The sequence below is a fragment of the Cuculus canorus genome, chromosome 20, assembly GCF_017976375.1.
Source record: "Cuculus canorus isolate bCucCan1 chromosome 20, bCucCan1.pri, whole genome shotgun sequence".
Lineage (NCBI taxonomy): Eukaryota > Metazoa > Chordata > Aves > Cuculiformes > Cuculidae > Cuculus > Cuculus canorus.
Window position 1 is genome coordinate 11,726,098 of NC_071420.1, and position 16,101 is coordinate 11,742,198.

At 57.4% G+C, this 16,101-nt stretch overlaps 2 protein-coding genes across 4 annotated transcripts; both read right to left on the reverse strand.

The window, feature by feature from the left end:
* Positions 1–1,968: 1,968 nt before the first annotated feature.
* BCL7B (BAF chromatin remodeling complex subunit BCL7B) lies at positions 1,969–6,906 on the reverse strand. Of its 2 annotated transcripts, none has more exons than XM_054085203.1 (6): positions 6,722–6,906; positions 5,765–5,840; positions 5,058–5,154; positions 3,849–4,034; positions 3,549–3,628; positions 1,969–3,040 (listed from the first exon to the last, which is right to left on the reverse strand). In XM_054085203.1, the coding sequence occupies exons 1-6, from the start codon at positions 6,811–6,813 to the stop codon at positions 2,948–2,950; spliced, it is 624 nt and encodes a 207-aa protein (XP_053941178.1). In that variant the 5' UTR covers positions 6,814–6,906; the 3' UTR covers positions 1,969–2,947. The 2 variants fall into 2 exon arrangements, with proteins under 2 accessions (XP_053941178.1, XP_053941179.1); XM_054085204.1 differs by having other exon boundaries at positions 3,849–4,019; positions 6,722–6,905.
* A 131-nt stretch (positions 6,907–7,037) lies between these two features.
* On the reverse strand, positions 7,038–12,826 carry TBL2 (transducin beta like 2). 2 transcript variants are annotated; one of them, XM_054085200.1, is made up of 7 exons: positions 12,695–12,826; positions 12,484–12,629; positions 11,917–12,101; positions 11,426–11,577; positions 9,514–9,640; positions 8,528–8,680; positions 7,038–8,234 (listed from the first exon to the last, which is right to left on the reverse strand). In XM_054085200.1, the coding sequence occupies exons 1-7, from the start codon at positions 12,804–12,806 to the stop codon at positions 7,778–7,780; spliced, it is 1,332 nt and encodes a 443-aa protein (XP_053941175.1). In that variant the 5' UTR covers positions 12,807–12,826; the 3' UTR covers positions 7,038–7,777. The 2 variants fall into 2 exon arrangements, with proteins under 2 accessions (XP_053941175.1, XP_053941176.1); XM_054085201.1 differs by lacking the exon at positions 12,484–12,629 and having other exon boundaries at positions 12,695–12,821.
* Between the last annotated feature and the right edge of the window lie 3,275 nt (positions 12,827–16,101).

Here is a 16,101-nt window from a genome sequence, read left to right on the forward strand (position 1 = left end):
TGTGGATGGAGTCTTCTTGGACTTCAGTAAAGCCTTTGACACAGTTTCTCACATCATTCTGCTTAGGCAACTGTCAGCCTCTGGCCTGGACAGGCGCACACTCTCCTGGGTGGAAAACTGGTTGGATGGCCCAGAGAGTGGTGGTCAATGGGGGTGGAACTGGATGGGCTTTAAGGTCCCTTCCAACCCAAACCATTCTATGATTCTGTGATTCTATGAAATGGGTTTGAGCTCCAAAAGGGGAGATTAGACATTAGGAAGAAACAATTCACAGTGAGTCTGGTGATAAGTGGCAAATTTTTAAGCTTGTGTATTAGTCAATAGCAATTCTGTAAGTTACTGTGTCTTATAGTGGTATGTGTCTTGAAAAATGTTTTTTTACTAAAAGGGGACTGATGAATGGCAAATGCATTCATCAATGGCAGTGCTACAGACCAGGGGAAGAGTGTCTGGAAAGCTGCCTGGAGGACAAGGACCTGGGGGTGTTGATTGACTGAACGTGAGCCAGCAGTGGCCCAGGGGGCCAAGAAGGCCAACGACATCTTGGCTTGGATCAGACACAGTGTGGCCAGCAGGTCCAGGGAGGGGATTCTGCCCCTGGACTCGGCACTGGTGAGACCACACCTCGAATCCCGGGTTCAGTTCTGTCCACTCACTGCAAGAAGGATGTTGAGGCTCTGGAGCGTGTCCAGAGAAGAGCAACGAAGCTGGTGAGGGGGCTGGAGAACAAGTCTTACGAGGAGCGGCTGAGAGAGCTGGGGTTGTTTAGCCTGGAGAAGAGGAGGCTGAGGGGAGACCTGACTGCTCTCTACAACTGCCTGAAAGGAGGTTGTGGAGAGGAGGGAGCTGGGCTCTTCTCCCAAGTGACAGGGGACAGGACAAGGGCGAATGGCTTCAAGGGAGGTTCAGATTGGACATTAGGAAAAAAAAATTCACAGAAAGGGTCATGGGGCCCTGGCAGAGGCTGCCCAGAGAGGTGGTTGAGTCTCCATCCCTGGAGGTATTTAAAAGACAGGTAGATGAGGTGCTCAGGGACATTTTTTAGTGGCAGGAATGGTTGGACTCGATGATCCAAGAGGTCTTTTCCAACCTAATGATTCTATGATTCTATAAATGTCTGAGCTTGTGTCTTGGTCTGTAGCAATTGTCTAAGCTCGTATATCCTATAGTGGTCTATGCCTTCAGGGATGTTTATCTAACATAGTGGGACCCGCTATGCAAGGAACAGGCATCCCACGAGACAAGATAAGGAAGCCTGGAATCTACACTGCCATGCCAGCAGAAAAAGGAATGGTTTTACTCGAAGTTTGGACTGCACCCCCCTTACTTCTAGCCTTCATCTTCAGACCCCAGGAGAAGGTCCTCAGACCACTCAACAGACTGTGCGCATACGAACATGGTGTGAAGATCTATTAACAACTCTTTGGAAGGGAATGAATATGTAATACCTTTTTGGGTGATGAAATGAATGTGTGTAGATCTGTAACATAAAAGACACAGTTTTCTTGCTTGGGATGTGTAGTTTCAGAGGATCAATCCCCCATGCATCCAGTGCTGCTAATAATAAAGGGAATACCTGCTTAATAACGACTATCCACTTGTTTTTGAGTTATTATCTCCAAATCCTTGCCCAGCCGCACCTAGCATCCCACTTAGGTGAGGAGTGTTAGAAAGCAAGGGGGCTTGGAAACTCCGTTCTTTGAATCAGTGGCGAGGCCCTGGCCCAGGTTGCCCAGAGCAGTGGTGGCTGCCTCATCCCTGGAGGTGTTCAAGGCCAGGTTTGATCCAGTGAGAGGTGTCCCTGCCCATGGCAGAGGGTGGAACTGGATGGGCTTTTAAGTTTCCTTCCAACCCAAACCATTCCATGACTCAATAAACCAGAAAACAGAACTCATTCTTCGTGTCACACAGGCAAACTGCACAGACTGTTGAAAAGACACCCACACACATCACGTTAATTAAGCTCATTTATTGGGTTCTTTTGCATATTGGGCTCTAATCGTTACCTTGAAGCTGCGTACAAACCTGTCCTGGCTGTCTCGGCAGCTGCAGCAGCCGCTTTGCCGGCCCCAGTGCCCATGGCAGCGCTATCGTGACTGCTTGGGCACCACCGAGGGGTGTTAGGGGGCACCGGGGGACAACGCAGGCTCCGGGCCGGCGCTGGGCACTCCCGCTGGCGTGTCCCACCCGCCCTGTCCCGCAGACACCAGGTGCTGTATTTCAAATAGTTTAATTTTTTTAAAAATATTCTATTCAGTGCTAAAATAACTTTCCACTTCCACGCGCGGCCGCGCCTGCGGCTTCGCCGGGCTCGCTCGGACTCGGCAGGACATGCAGTGGCAGGGGGGGTCCCAGGGCAGGCGGCAGAGGGGTCCCAGGGCCAAGGGGAAACCCAGGGCCAAGGGGGCCCAGGCTGGCCCTGCCTCAGCCTTCCCCATCCCGGGAACGGGGGTACCCGTGCCGAGCACGGCTCCCCCAGCTGTCAGGGGCCAGGCAGCCGCGGCCCCCCACCGGACCGGGGCTCCATCCCGGGGACTCCCAACCCTCTCAGCAGCTTCAGGAGCAGCTACCGCACAGCATCCCATGGACCCCACACCGGGAGCAGGCAGATTGCTTCCTGTGGCTGCAGCGCAGCTTCTCCCGGTCCCGGCACCGAGGGGAGGGCGGACAGCGGAGCCAGAGCAGGCAATCAGCGTCCCCAAGGAGCAGGGAGCCCCATGCTGTGGGACAAACTGGCGGGGAGAGGGGAAGCCAATAAATAGAGGCAAATGTGCAGGTGCGACGGCAGCTCCGTCCAGCCGGGAGCACAGGGAGGGCACGGCAGGCTGGATGGTGAGCGTGGGAGTGCCCGGCGGGAATGGCAGGCGGGGGAAAGCGCCCCGTGGCCCGGGGAGGGCGGGTGGCTCGGCGAGGGCTGGCGAAGACGTTCTCCCCGGGGATGGGCAGGCTAGCTCTCCGAGGCCGTGTGGCACACAGAGTTCTGATCGGCACAAAATCTCTTCAGAGGTGGCGCACCGGAGTCCTCCTCCTCTTCAGTTACCTGCAAGAACCAGAGGCAGGGCTGAGGGGTGGCAGTAGGAGCTCTGCGTGCCCATCAAACCACGCAGATCCACACTGTAGGGACACTCTGGGCTTCCATCTGAAAGGAAACCCTGGGCACCAGGAGAGGGAACCCCTTTCAGCTCCGGAGTCAGCTAAAGCTCTTCTGCTGCTCCACCTCCACCTCCCTTCTTCACACTTCAACTTCTGAACTAGACCAGGGGGCAGCTCAGGAGCTGGAAGTTTTGAGGAGCTCCGGAGGGCACTTCGGGACTGCAGAGTGAGTCCATCCATTGACAGGACTCAGCTACAAAGGGCAGCAAGGCAAGCAAGAGGGCCAAGGACAGCTGGGGAGCCGGGAGGTTTGCGGAGCAAACGGAGGGCACTTGGGGATTGCAGAGCGAGTCCATCTCTTGAGACGACTCAGCTATGAGGAGCGGCAAGGAGGATGCGAGGGCAAAGCTGTGTCTGTGTGCATTTAGATGTGGTTTCAATTCCCGTTTCCTTACCTGAGTCTCAAGCGGGACTGGCTCTTCCTTTGTGAGAGTAGGAGGCTCGTCTGCAACTTCCGAGGAAGGCAGGGAGGGCTCTGGGGAGAACAGAAGGGTTAAGGAAGCTGCCAACCCCGCAGCAGGGCAACCCAGCTCAGTGTTAAGCCAGGAGAGGGGGCCTCCAGCAGAAGACACGAGTCCCCACAGCCCTGTCTACTTCCAGCAGTGCCTCTTTCACCCATCAGAAAAGAAACAGCTCTGGCAGGGTCTTCCCCAGGTCCAGCTGCCCACCTCTTCCCTTCCCAGTCCGGTGCCCACCTTCCATGGTCTCCTGCCCCAGTGTGGGTGGCTGTGAGTCATCCGTGCGGAAGTCAGACGTGTGGGCAGGACTCATGGACTCGCTCTGCTGGGGGCTGGGGCTGGAGTTGGGGCTGCTGTCCACCTTGAGCTGGTAGACATCCGACAGGGAGCTCTGGTTGCTGTTCTCATCTGCAGAAACAGCACCTAGTGAAGAAGAGCACCTTGACCCAGGGGCACAGGCAGCCGGGAGCAGCACTGAGCCAAGGTCTTTGGTAAAAGGAGGAGCACAGCCAGAGCGAGGAGATTCACCATCGCTATCAATGCAGGCACTGCCAGACATCCCCGCTGGCAGCAGATAAACAACTGACCCACGGGAGAATGGGTGCTGCTGGCCTGGGATTGTGTCCCAGCAGATAGGGCTGTTCAGGAAGAGCGGCAGAAGCAGAGGAGGATACAACGTGCCGCACTGGAAAAGCTCCTGTTTGCAGCACATGAGGGCCACAGGCAGCTGGGCGTGTGAGGGCAGGACATTTCCTGCCTGTGTACCAGCGTTTCGCACCTCTTCCGTTTGCAAGGCAGTGATCTAACCACTGAGCAATGCTCAGCACCGGCCTCCAGCTGGGGAGGCCATCCTGGCACACATCTTCTCCAGGTAAAGCGGTCCCAAACCGCAGACCTGCAGCTCCCACATCTGCTGGGAGTGCCGACACATTCCTCAACTTCCCTCGGCCACACTGAGAGCTGAGCAGAAAGGCTGGGGACAGGCATATGCTCTGCTCCAGCAGCGAGTCCGTGTGCTGACTGGGCTCTGCCACAGAGCCCAGCCTGCTCACAGCAAGCCGCAGCACTCAGGGACCAAGAGCAAGAAGACCTTTTCATCCTAAGGTCTGTGCCAGTCACTGCTGGAAGCAGGGGGGCTCGGTCACAGGCAGCTACTGGCCTCTCCCCAGCAAGGACTGCAAAGCGGGAATAGGAACTTCCGCTTCCTCAGTTCCCAGTGAAGCTTCCCACAGGAAGATCCCAGAAGGAAACTATTACGATTCTTGCTGACAGCAAAACCTAACAGTTTCAGCAGGGTCAGTCCAGGAGCAGATCAGCACAACCCCATGCTGAAGGTAGGTGCTGCTCTTCCCAACACCTGCAGCGCACACGCAAGCCAGCAACACGCCAGCTTCCATACGGCCTCAGAGCCTTTCCCCAGCTGGAAAGGAGCTCAGCCAGACTCACCTTGGAACTCCAGGAGGAGAGAGGAGTTGGCAGAGGTGTCCGCTGCAAAGCCATTGGGTTCTCGGGCAGTGCTGCTGCCTGATTTGGATTTCTCTTTCTTGAGGAGAGAAGAAAACAGAAACACAAGTCAGAAGAGCCCAGCACCAGTGAGAGGATGCACGTGGAGGCCAGAGGAGGTGCAAAGAGGACAGGGAAAGTGCGAGGGGGCACGAGGATGTATGAGGATGCGCAACGAGGCACAAGGAGGCGAGGGGATGCACACGGAGGATGAGGGGAGGTGCAAGAAGACACGAGGAGGGGAGAGGATACGGGAGGAGGTGAGGGGATGCGCAGGGGACGCGAGGGGAGCTGTGAGGAGGTGAGGGGAGGTGCAGGGAGGCGAAGGGAGGTGTGAGGAGGCAAAGGGAGATGGGAGGAGGTGCAAGGAGGCACGAGGACGTGTGAAGATGAACAAGAGGATGCACAAGGTGATGAGAGGATGCATGAGGATGCTCCCTCTGTCCTGGCCCAGGGGTATGTACCAGTTGCAGCCCTCTTCCCTTCCATTTTTGGGCACTTTTCTAACCAGGAGGCTGACATTCAGCAGGGAAAGGTTCAGAATGGAGAGCAAAGCAGGAGGTGACTGCATGCCAGGAGCATGGCCAGGGGCAGCCGCGGAGATCCAGGCGGGCAGCGGGGAAACCAGCCAGCTGCTTGCTGCTACCCACCTCCTTGCTGTCCGCCACCGGCACCCACTTGAATATCCGCAGGGAGGTGTCACCCACTGTCACCCACTTCTTCTCCCTGCCGGACACAGCGTTCAGCGGCGGCTCCCATTGGCTCCGAGCCCGCCCCGCGGCTCTGATTGGCTCCCAAGCCCCTCCCCCGTGGCTCTGATTGGCCCCAAGCCCCGCCCCCACCTGTCTACGCCACTCTGATTGACTCCCCGTCCCAGCTCCAGCTCCCAGACCCGCCTCGCTCCCATAGGCTCCCATTGCTCCTAGCCCCGCCCCCCGCCCCGCCCCCGCTGCTCTGACTGGCTCCCAGTCCCGTTCTCAGGGCTCTGATTGGTTCCCGGCTCCACCCCTCCCCCCTCAGCCCCGCCCACCCACTCCGGGGCTCTGAGTGACTCCCAGCCTCGCCCCGCGCGGCTCCCATGGCCCACCCCCCCCCCCAGCCCCGCCCATCCGCTACCCCGGCTCTCATTCCCAGCCCAACCCCCAGGGCTCCCATTGGCTCCCAGCCCCGCCCCTGCCCCCAGCCCCGCCCACCCGCCCCCGGAGCTCCCATTGGCTCCTGGCCCCATTCTCGTGGACCTGATTGGCTCCCAGCCCCGCCCAGACTGGCTCCCATTGGCTCCCAGCCCCGCCCCGGCTCCCAGCCCCGCCCACCCGCCCCGCGGTTCCCATTGGCCTCGGCCGCGTCGGTGCGGCTCCCATTGGCCCCCGGCTTCGCCAATCCCCGCGCCGCCTCGCCCCGCCCGCCCTCGCCGCCGCGATTGGCCTCACCGCCCGCCGCTCCGCGTCGCCTCCCGCCCATTGGCTGCCGCCTCGGCGTTCCCGCCCGCCGCCCCGCGCCGCGCGCCCATTGGCCGCCCGCGCCCGGGGAGCCGCCGCCGGCCGCGGCGTGGCGCAGTGATTGGCTGGCGGCGCGCAGGCCCCGCCCCCCGCGGCCCCGCCCCTCACCATCTGCGGACGCGCTCGATGGCCGCCATCACTTTTTTGATGTCATCCTTGGCGCGGCTGCGGGTCTCGGCGCGCACCGAGCGGCCCGACATGGCGCCCGCCGCCCCGGCCAGCCCCGGCTCCGCAGCGCCCGCCGCCACCCGCCGCGCACGCGCGCGCCCCGCCCACGCCCTGCGTCACCGCGCCCGCAGGACGGGGGCGAGGCGGGGCGCGCATGCGCGGAGCGCCCCGCCCCTCTGCGGGCATCGGGGGATGCGAAGGTGGGGTGACGCTGACGCTGCCATCTTGGATCGGGGCAAGGCCGGCTTGTCGCTGAGTAGCGCTTAAGGGGTCTCCCGGAGGCTGCGCTGAGCTGGGAGGGGCGACGCCGCCGCCATCTTGAGTTGGGGCAAGTTGAGTTGGCACCGCAGCGGACACGGAGGCCTCGCCAGGGCCTGCGCCGGGCATGGAAGCCCCTGGGCCTGGGGGAAGGAGCGCTGCAGGCCTCCCATGCAGATCCAGCTTCTCTGACCACCTCCCACAGAAATCCCCGGTCAAAGCCCTGTTTCCAGCAGTCGTTCTCACGGGATATGGGATGCGAGCGAGTAGGGACGAGTCCCACAAATGAACCCGGAGTGGCCGCAGGGAGACCGGGCAGAGGAACTGCCCTGTGGGACAGCATGCGAGGAGGTTCTGGGCGCCCACCTGCGCTCCTTTATTACAAGGAGCAGATCAGGTTTGCCTCAAATAGCTTAAGGAGGGACACGGCCCCTGGACTCGGCGCTGTCGAGGTCGCACCTCGAATCTCTTTTCTATTTCTTTTTTATTTCTCTTTTCCTCTCTGTTTCCTCTTCTTTTCCCCTTTTCCTTATTCACTTAAACGATCAAATACACCATTTTTATTCCTTGCTCAATAAAATTCCTTTTTTCTGCATGTTTCTGGTTGCACGGTGTGGCTGCACCTTTATTTGCCTCAGGAGTCTAGAATCTGTCGAACCAGGCTTGAACTCAGAGTTCTCAAACTGGTCCCTGACACAGGGTTATTAAAAAAGAGTCCTCAGAGCCCCGCAGGGTGGATTAGTGCTTCTTGCCGTAGATGGCGGCCAGGGCTTTGCGGGCACTGGCAATCTGCTGCTCCAGCCGCTCCCGCGTGGCAGTGTTGGCCGTCTTTTTCAGCATGGTCTCCATCTCTTCCATCACTGCCCGGTGACCGGCAGCGTTGTGGAAGATGCAGATGGTCCGGTCCCCACACGACACCAGGTAGCGGCTACTGGTGTCGAAAGCCAGGTCCGCAACGCTCTGTCCGTGCACGGCAAGGAAGCGCTCCTCCTCCTCGCCCCTCCGCGTGTTGTACACAACGATGTCTGCGCCACTGGAGATGGCAACGACGTGAGCGTCAGGAGACAGGGCGATGCGACACGGCTCCGTCACCTCACACTTGCCCGTCAGAAGCAGGTATGGATCCTGCTGCTTTTTATATTCCACATCCGTGTCCCAGAACTTCCATGTCCCGTCCTTCGAAACAGTCGCCATCCTGCAGGCAGAAGAGAGAGCACAGGGGAGTGCAAGGCAACCAGGCAGCGCCGCCTCCACTGGAACCAGAAACCCTTTGTGGCCGGAGCGCTCCTTTGGGAAGCACAAGTCTGCTCAAACACACAGCCCTCGTCATTCTTCCAGAGCACGGACAGGAGGCAATCCACAGGGAATATGCAGGTGGCCCATACCAATTAGGCTTTTGCTGCCCTGGGTTTCCAGGGAGCGTGGAGGGCAGCGTTCCCTGGCACCGCACTGACTGTCCTGGGAGAGGCCAAGCAGACCTACACCTACCTCCTCGCGTCGTTAGAGAAGGAGAAGGAATATACACCGGCAGTGTGGCCTTTCAACTCGAAAGCCCTGGCCACCTCCCGGAAGTCTCCGTTCTTGCCAAAACACACTTCCCACACCTTCACATCAGGGGTGAAGCCACAGGATGCCACAAATCTGAGTGAAGCAATAAGCAGAGAGAAAGTGAATGTGTTATGGAGCTCCTGCTGCAGCCGGGCCCCAGGGCCCGTCCTACAGAGCTCTCCTTGGCCTCCCCAACAAGGAAGGGGCCAGGAGCGTCCCCTGCTGGAGGGGAGCACAAGGCAAGTCTCTCTGAAGGCAAAGCTGTCCAACTCTGGCATTCCAAGCTTTGTCCTGTCAGCTGGAAAAGCCTTCCCTTCTCAGTGAAACCAGGCTGGTAAATGGAACTCTAAGGGCAGGGACTAGGGACTGGAACAACGTAGGAATGAGAAACTCTTAGCCCAAATTAAAAAAGCTAATTGGTTTTGATCTCCAAACTCACTGAGCTTGAAGCAAGGCAAATCTTCCTGTGGCACCAAGTTAAAGATGGGGGAGAACAAGATTTTCCTGATAAAGAAACCTCCCTGTAACAAAGATTATCATTTTATAATTAACCTTCGCAAAGTTACAAACTCATTAGAAATGCTGTTTGCTTTGCATATGCCATTTGCGCTCTCCCACCTCCACTATCTGAGGCCAATGCTGTTCTCAGCTCTTCAGGAGATGAACAGGAACAGCAGTGCTGAGGCACAACAGCAACCACCGTCGTCTGAGCCCATGCAGGCAAGCACCAGCACTCTTGGAGGGGCTGCTCTCACGGGTCAGAATCCCATTTTAAAAGGTGGAACCCTAGAAAATTGCGTTAAAAGAACAGCTAACTGCCGATGGTTGGAACTGATGACATCTCTGGGAAGGAGCGAGGTTCTTCGTCCCTCCTGACACCTCCCACTCCGCAGCAGGAGCAGCCTGGAGTACCTCATGCCCCTCACCTTCCACAGGGCGACACCGTGGCATAGGCATTGTTCATCTGGTTAGTGTTAATGCTGGCCAGGACCTCGCCCTTCGGGCTCCAGATTAGGATGGTGGTGTCACTGGAAGCCGTCATGATAAACTTTCCTGGGGGAAAAAGACAAAGGTCAGGAGAGCTCCCAGGCTTAACGATGCCACAAGCTTCTCACAGGCCTTGGACAGTCCATAAGCAGGGCAACCTCTCCCTGCAACTAGACCATCAAGAAAACCAAAACCAGCACTAGAATTCAAGGAATGTCAATCTCCTGGGACAGAGCGAAGAGTGATATCAGAAGACTCAGCTCCTGGTTACACCTTAGCACACCCTGGGCTTCGGCAGCTGTCAGTGAGGACAGGAGAGCAGGTGCACTCCTCACCCCAGCGCCCCTCCATCTCCCTCACAGAGCTCAGCACCAAGCTGGCACCGCAGGAGCGACACTGCAGGCTCCATCTGCCCCAGACGGGTAAAACACAACTGAGGTATCCGTAGCTTTCAAGTCACAGACTACAGGCAGGGAGCTGCCTACAAGCCACTGCTATTATCTGCAATCACAGCTGTGTCAGCATTTTGGACTTTTCCATCTCAGCCTGCACAGGGAGTTGCCTGTTTACCTTTCAGCTACTTGTTGCAGGTTTAAGTTTTCACTTTCACAGCTGGAAAAAGGTCTCAGTTAACATTTTCTTTGCTCTCCTATTACAGAGGTGAATTCACATCGACCTGTTTCCAGCTGCCCACTGTCACATACCTGAAGCACTGATCCATCAGCCCTCACCGCTGACATATACCTTCCCCTTAAATTCTGTTCTACAAGATCCATATGTCCAAGACAGACCACAGGAACTCACTGCAGAGATTTCTGACTGGCTAAACAAGACTGCTGGGTCAGAGAACAGTGAACCTCTACACATTGAGACCAGACAATAGGTCCCTGAAAACGTAAACTAAGAGACTGTGCCTACCAGGGAGTGAAGTGAGTTCTGTGCTTACAGAAATACTGTCCGTCTGAAAACGATATATAATAATGGCATCATTCCCATTGGAAAAGACCGCTAAGCTCATCCAATCCAGCTGTCAGCCCAACCCCACTGTGCCTACTAGACCATGTCCTAAAATGCCACATCTAAACGGTTTTTTAACCCCTCCAGGGGCGGAGACTCCACCACTACCCTGGGCAGCCTCTGACAGGGCTTCACCACTCCAGCAGTAAAGACATTTTACCTGATACTCAATTTAAACTTCCCCTGGCACAACTTGAGGCCATTTCCTCTCATCCCGTTCCTTGTTACTGGGGAGCAGAGCCCAGCACCCACCTCATCACACCTCGTTTCCAGGAGCTGCAGAGAGCGACACGGTATTCCCTCAGCCTCCCCTTCTCCAGGCTAAACAGACCCAGGTCCCTCAGCCACTCCCAGAACCCCTGGGCTCCAGACACCTTCCCAGCTCTGTTCCCTTCTCCGGACACACTCCAGCCCCTCAATATCCTTCTTGTACTGAGGGGCCCAAAACTGAACCCAGGATTCGAGGTGCAGCCTCACCAGCACTGAGTCCAGAGGTATGATCCCTGCCTTATTCCTGCTGGCCACATCATGGCTGTTCCAAGCCAGGATGCTGCTGGCCTTCTTGGCCACCTGGGCCACTGCTGGCTCACATTCAGCCACTGTTGACCAGCACCCCAAGATCCTTTTCTGCCAGGCAGCTTTCCAGCCACACTTTCAGTTCCCTCAGTAGTAAAAACAAGGCTAAACAGTAACACCCCAGAGACTATAGAGAATCAAGTGCTGGTGCAGAAATAGGCCTCAAGAATGACAAAGGCTCTAACCTAGCAGCTCTTGCTTTACAAGGAAATCAAAGCCAATCTCGAGCCTCAAGAAGCCAGCTGTTCATTTCCGTACCTGTCTCTGCAATTCCTATATTAATGACGGGAGCCTTGTGCTTCTTTGGGAAGTCTCCAGAAGCTGCAGTGAAGGTGAAGCTGCCATCATCCTTCTTTGCCATCTTATAGACACGAATAGTTTCGCCATTGGCCAGCCAAACAATGAATGCCCTGTGGGAGGACAGACACTCTGAGCCGTTAAGAAACCCACTGCCTCAGCTCAGCCTGGGGAGATAAAAGCTGTGAGCTTTACAAGAGTACCAGGTTCTTCCCTGTGGTGACTCTAACACTGAATGGAAAAGAATAGAATTTATTACTCCACATTGTGAAACAAGATCCCTTCCTCTCTCTAAGAGGCTGCTTCACAAAATGCCAAGGCTTTTCCACCACCCTTCCAGCCACAGCTAGGCTGTGTGACTGGCAGCTCTGTCTGCAGGACCTTCCAGTGCCAATACAACACTCGTGGTGCCTGGGCTGGGGGTGGACCGGGCTGGTGGGGCCCATATCTACCGTGAGTCGGGGCTGAGGCAAACCAGCTCAGCATGGTCCAGCCCCACGTTGGCCCGCAGACAGCGGTGCTCCCGCGCCGTGAAGTCCCGGGTGCTCCACAGCCGGACTGTGCGGTCATCAGCGCATGATGCCAGGTATTTGCCATTGCTGCTGAAGTCTAGGCAGGAGATGGTGCCGCTGTGGCCCTGCAGAAAGGATGCATAACGGTGACGCCTACCCTCATCTTGTCCTTTGCCCTCAATGAGAACCTGACTTCAAAGACTCCCTGACATCACCTTGCCCCTGCCCTTCACCCAGCCCCAGCCCCTGCCCCTGTCCCATCCCCTTCCCTCACCCAGCCCCGGCCCCGGCCCTTCGCTCTACCCCTTGCTCAGCCCTTCGCTCTGACCCTGCCCCGGCCCCGGCCCTTCGCTCTGCCCCAGCCCCGTCGCTCCCCTCGCCCAGCGCAGCCCCGGGGCCCACAGCCCGCCTCCGTCCCCGCGGACAGGCCGAGCCGCTCCCGGGCAGCCCGACCGCCCCTCGCCGCAGCCTGTCCCGGTCCCGGGGCGGCGCGGGGCCCCGCGGTACCTTGAGTGCGGCCGCCAAGAGGCGGTGGGCGAAGCGGTGCTGCTGCTGCTGCTGCGCTCTGTCCCTGCGGGCCCGCGCTGGCGGCCTCGCCCTCCGCTGCTGCTGCTGCTGCTGCTGCCGCCGCTCGGGGACGGGCGGCGCGGGGCCTGCGGGGAGCGGCGGTGTCGGACCGGCCCTGCCCGGCCCCCCCCGCCCCGCCCGCGCCACTCACCGTCCGTTGCCGCCGAGCGGCGCAGCGCGGCCACCACGGCCAACAGCAGCAGCAGCAGCAGGGCCAGAGCGCCCGGCAGCACCGGCCCCGAGAGCGCCGCCACCTCCATCATCGCCACCTCAGCGGGGCGGAACCATCGAGAGCGCGGGGGGCGGGGGAGGGCGCTGCGGGCGGGAAGCGGCGCCCCCTGCGGCGGGGAGGGGGTACTGCAGCGCTGTCCCTGCTGCTGCTGCCGTGCCCTCACCCATCATAGGATTAGAGAATCACTGGGTTGGGAGAGACCTCTTGGGTCATCGAGTCCAACTATTCCTATCTGTCACTAAACCATGCCCTTGAGCACCTCGTCTACCCATCTTTTAAACCCCTCCAGGGATGGGGATTCCACCCCCTGAGCAGCCTCTGCCAGGGCCCCGTGAAACTTTCTGTGAAAAATCTTTTCCTGATATCCTGTCTGACCCTCCCCTGGCGCAGCTTGAGGCCATTCCCCCTTGTCCTGTCCTCTGTCACTTGGGAGAAGAGCCCAGCTCCCTCCTCTCCACAACCTCCTTTCAGGCAGTTGTAGAGAGCAATCAGGTCTCCCCTCAGCCTCCTCTTCTCCAGGCTAAACAACCCCAGCTCTCTCAGCCGCTCCTCGTAAGACTTGTTCTCCAGCCCCCTCACCAGCTTCGTTGCTCTTCTCTGGACACGCTCCAGAGCCTCAACATCCTTCTTGCAGTGAGTGGACAGAACTGAACCCGGGATTCGAGGTGTGGTCTCACCAGTGCCGAGTCCAGGGGCAGAATCCCCTCCCTGGACCTGCTGGCCACACTGTGTCTGATCCAAGCCAAGATGTTGTTGGCTTTCTTGGCCATCTGGGCCACTGCTGGCTCATGTTCAGTCAATCAACACCTCCAGGTCCTTCTCCTCCAGGCAGTTTTCCAGCCACTCTTCCCCTGGTCTGTAGCTGCACAGGGTTGTTGTGCCCCAAGTGCAGGACCCGGCATTTGGCCTTGTTGAACCTCATACCATTGGTCTCAGCCCATCAGTCCAGCCTGTTCAGATCCCTTTGGAGCCTCCCTACTCTCCAGCACATCAACACTTCCTCCTAGATTAGTGTCGTCTGCAAACTTAACTAAGGGTACATTCGATCCCCTCATCCGGATCATTGATAAAGACATTGAGCAGGGCTGGACCCAGTACCGAGCCCTGAGGAACTCCACTTGTAACTGCCCTCCAGCTGGAGTTAACTCCATTGACCACCACTCTCTGGGCCCGGCCATCCAACCAGTTTTCCATCCAGGAGAGTGTGCGCCTGTCCAGGCCAGAGGCTGACAGTTTCTGAAGCAGAATGCTGTGAGAAACTGTGTCAAAAGCTTTACTGAAGTCCAAGAAGACTCCATCCACAGCCTTTCCCTCATACAGTAGGTGGGTCACTTTGTCATAGAAGGCAATCAGGTTAAAATCATTGAATAGTTCGGGTTGGAAGGGACCTTAAAGTTCATCCAGTTCCACCCCCTGCCACGGGCAGGGACACCTCCCACTGGATCAGGGGCTCCAAGGCCCATCCAACCTGGCCTGGAACACCTCCAGGGATGGGGCAGCCACCACTGCTCTGGGCAACCTGTTCCAGGGCCTCCCCACTCCCATGGTGAAGAAATTCTTCCTAATGTCCTGTCTAAATCTGCCCCTCCCCAGTTTATACCCATTCCCCCTTGTCCTATCACCACAAGCCTTTATGAATAGCCCCTCTCGGGCTTTCTTTTAGCCCCTTCAGGTACTGGAAGGTCACTAAAAATCTTCTCAGAGCCTTCTCCAGGCCGAACAACCCCAACTCTCTTAGCCTGTCCTCATGTGGGAGGTTCTCCAGCCCTCACATCATTTTTGTAGCCTCCTCTGGACCTGTTCCAACAGCTCCATCTCCTTCTTATGTTGAGGATTCCAGAACTGGACACAATACTCCAGATGAGATCTCACAAGAGAGGAATAGAGGGACAGAATCCCCTCCCTCGCCCTGCCGACCTATCCTCTGCCCTCACCTATTCCCCTATCCTCACTCCCTCTGCCCTAGCTCCCCCTGCCCTCACTCCCCCCCGCACCTGCCCCTGCCCTCATCCTACTCCTGCCCTCACCTCACCTTTTGACACGGTCCCCCACAACATCCTTCTCTCTAAATTGGAGAGGTATGGATTTGATGGGTGGAATATTCAGTGGATAAGAAACGGTTGGGTGGTCGTATTCAAAGAGTAGTGGTCGAATTCAAAGAGTAGTGGTCGATGGCTCGAACTCCAAGTGGAGATCCATGACAAATGGTGTTGCTTAGGAGGCCATACTGGGACCAGCGCTATTTAATATCTTCATTAATGGTATAGAGAGCAAGAGCGAGGGCACCCTCAGCAAGTTTGCAGATGACACCAAGCTGAGTGGTGTAGTTGCCACAGTGGAAGGATGGGATATCATCCAGAGAGACCTGGACAGGCTGGAGAAGTGAGGCTGTGAGAACTTAATGAGGTTCAACAAGGCCAAGGGCAAGGTCCTGCACCTGGGTCGGGGCAATCCCCGATTTCAGTACACAATGGGGGATGGCGTGATTGAGAGCAGGCCTGCAGAGAAGGACTTGGGGTGCTGGTCCATGAGAAGCTCAACATGAGCCGGCAATGTGTGCTTGCAGCCCAGAAACCAACCGTGTCCTGGGCTGCATCCAAAGAAACATGGCCTGCAGGGCGAGGGAGGGGATTCTGTCCCTCTGTTCCTCTCTTGTGAGACCTCATCTGGAGTATTGTGTCCAGTTCTGGAATCCTCAACATAGGAAGGAGATGGAGCTGTTGGAACGGGTCCAGAGAAGGCTATAAAGATGATGCGGGAGCTGGAGAACCTCCCATACAAGGACAGGCTGAGACAGTTGGGGTTGTTCAGCCTGGAGGAGAGAAGGCTTTAAAGAGATCTTATAGCGACCTTCCAGTACGTGAAGGGGCTAAAAAAAAAGCTGGAGAGGGGCTATTCATAAAGTCTTGTGGTGATAGGAAGAGGAGAATGGGTATAAATTGGAGAGGGGCAGATTTAGACAGGACATTAGGAAGAATTTCTTCACCATGAGAGGGGTGAGGCACTGGCCCAGGTTGTCCAGGGAAGCTGTGGCTGCCCCATCTCTGGAGGTGTTCCAGGCCAGGTTGGATGGGCCTTGGGCAGCCTGAGCCAGTTTGACATCCCTGCCCATGGCAGAGGGGCTGGAACTGAATGATCTTTAAGGTCCCTTCCAACCCGAACTATTCTATGATTCTGTGGTTCTATGATTCTATCCCCTGCGCTCACCTATCCCCTGCCCTCGCTCCCCCCTCACTCTGTCCCTGCCCTCAGTCTTCTTTCACCTGAAGGAAGGAAAAAAATCATTACAAATAATAAGAATAAGAATCAAATCTTGTTCAGCTTGC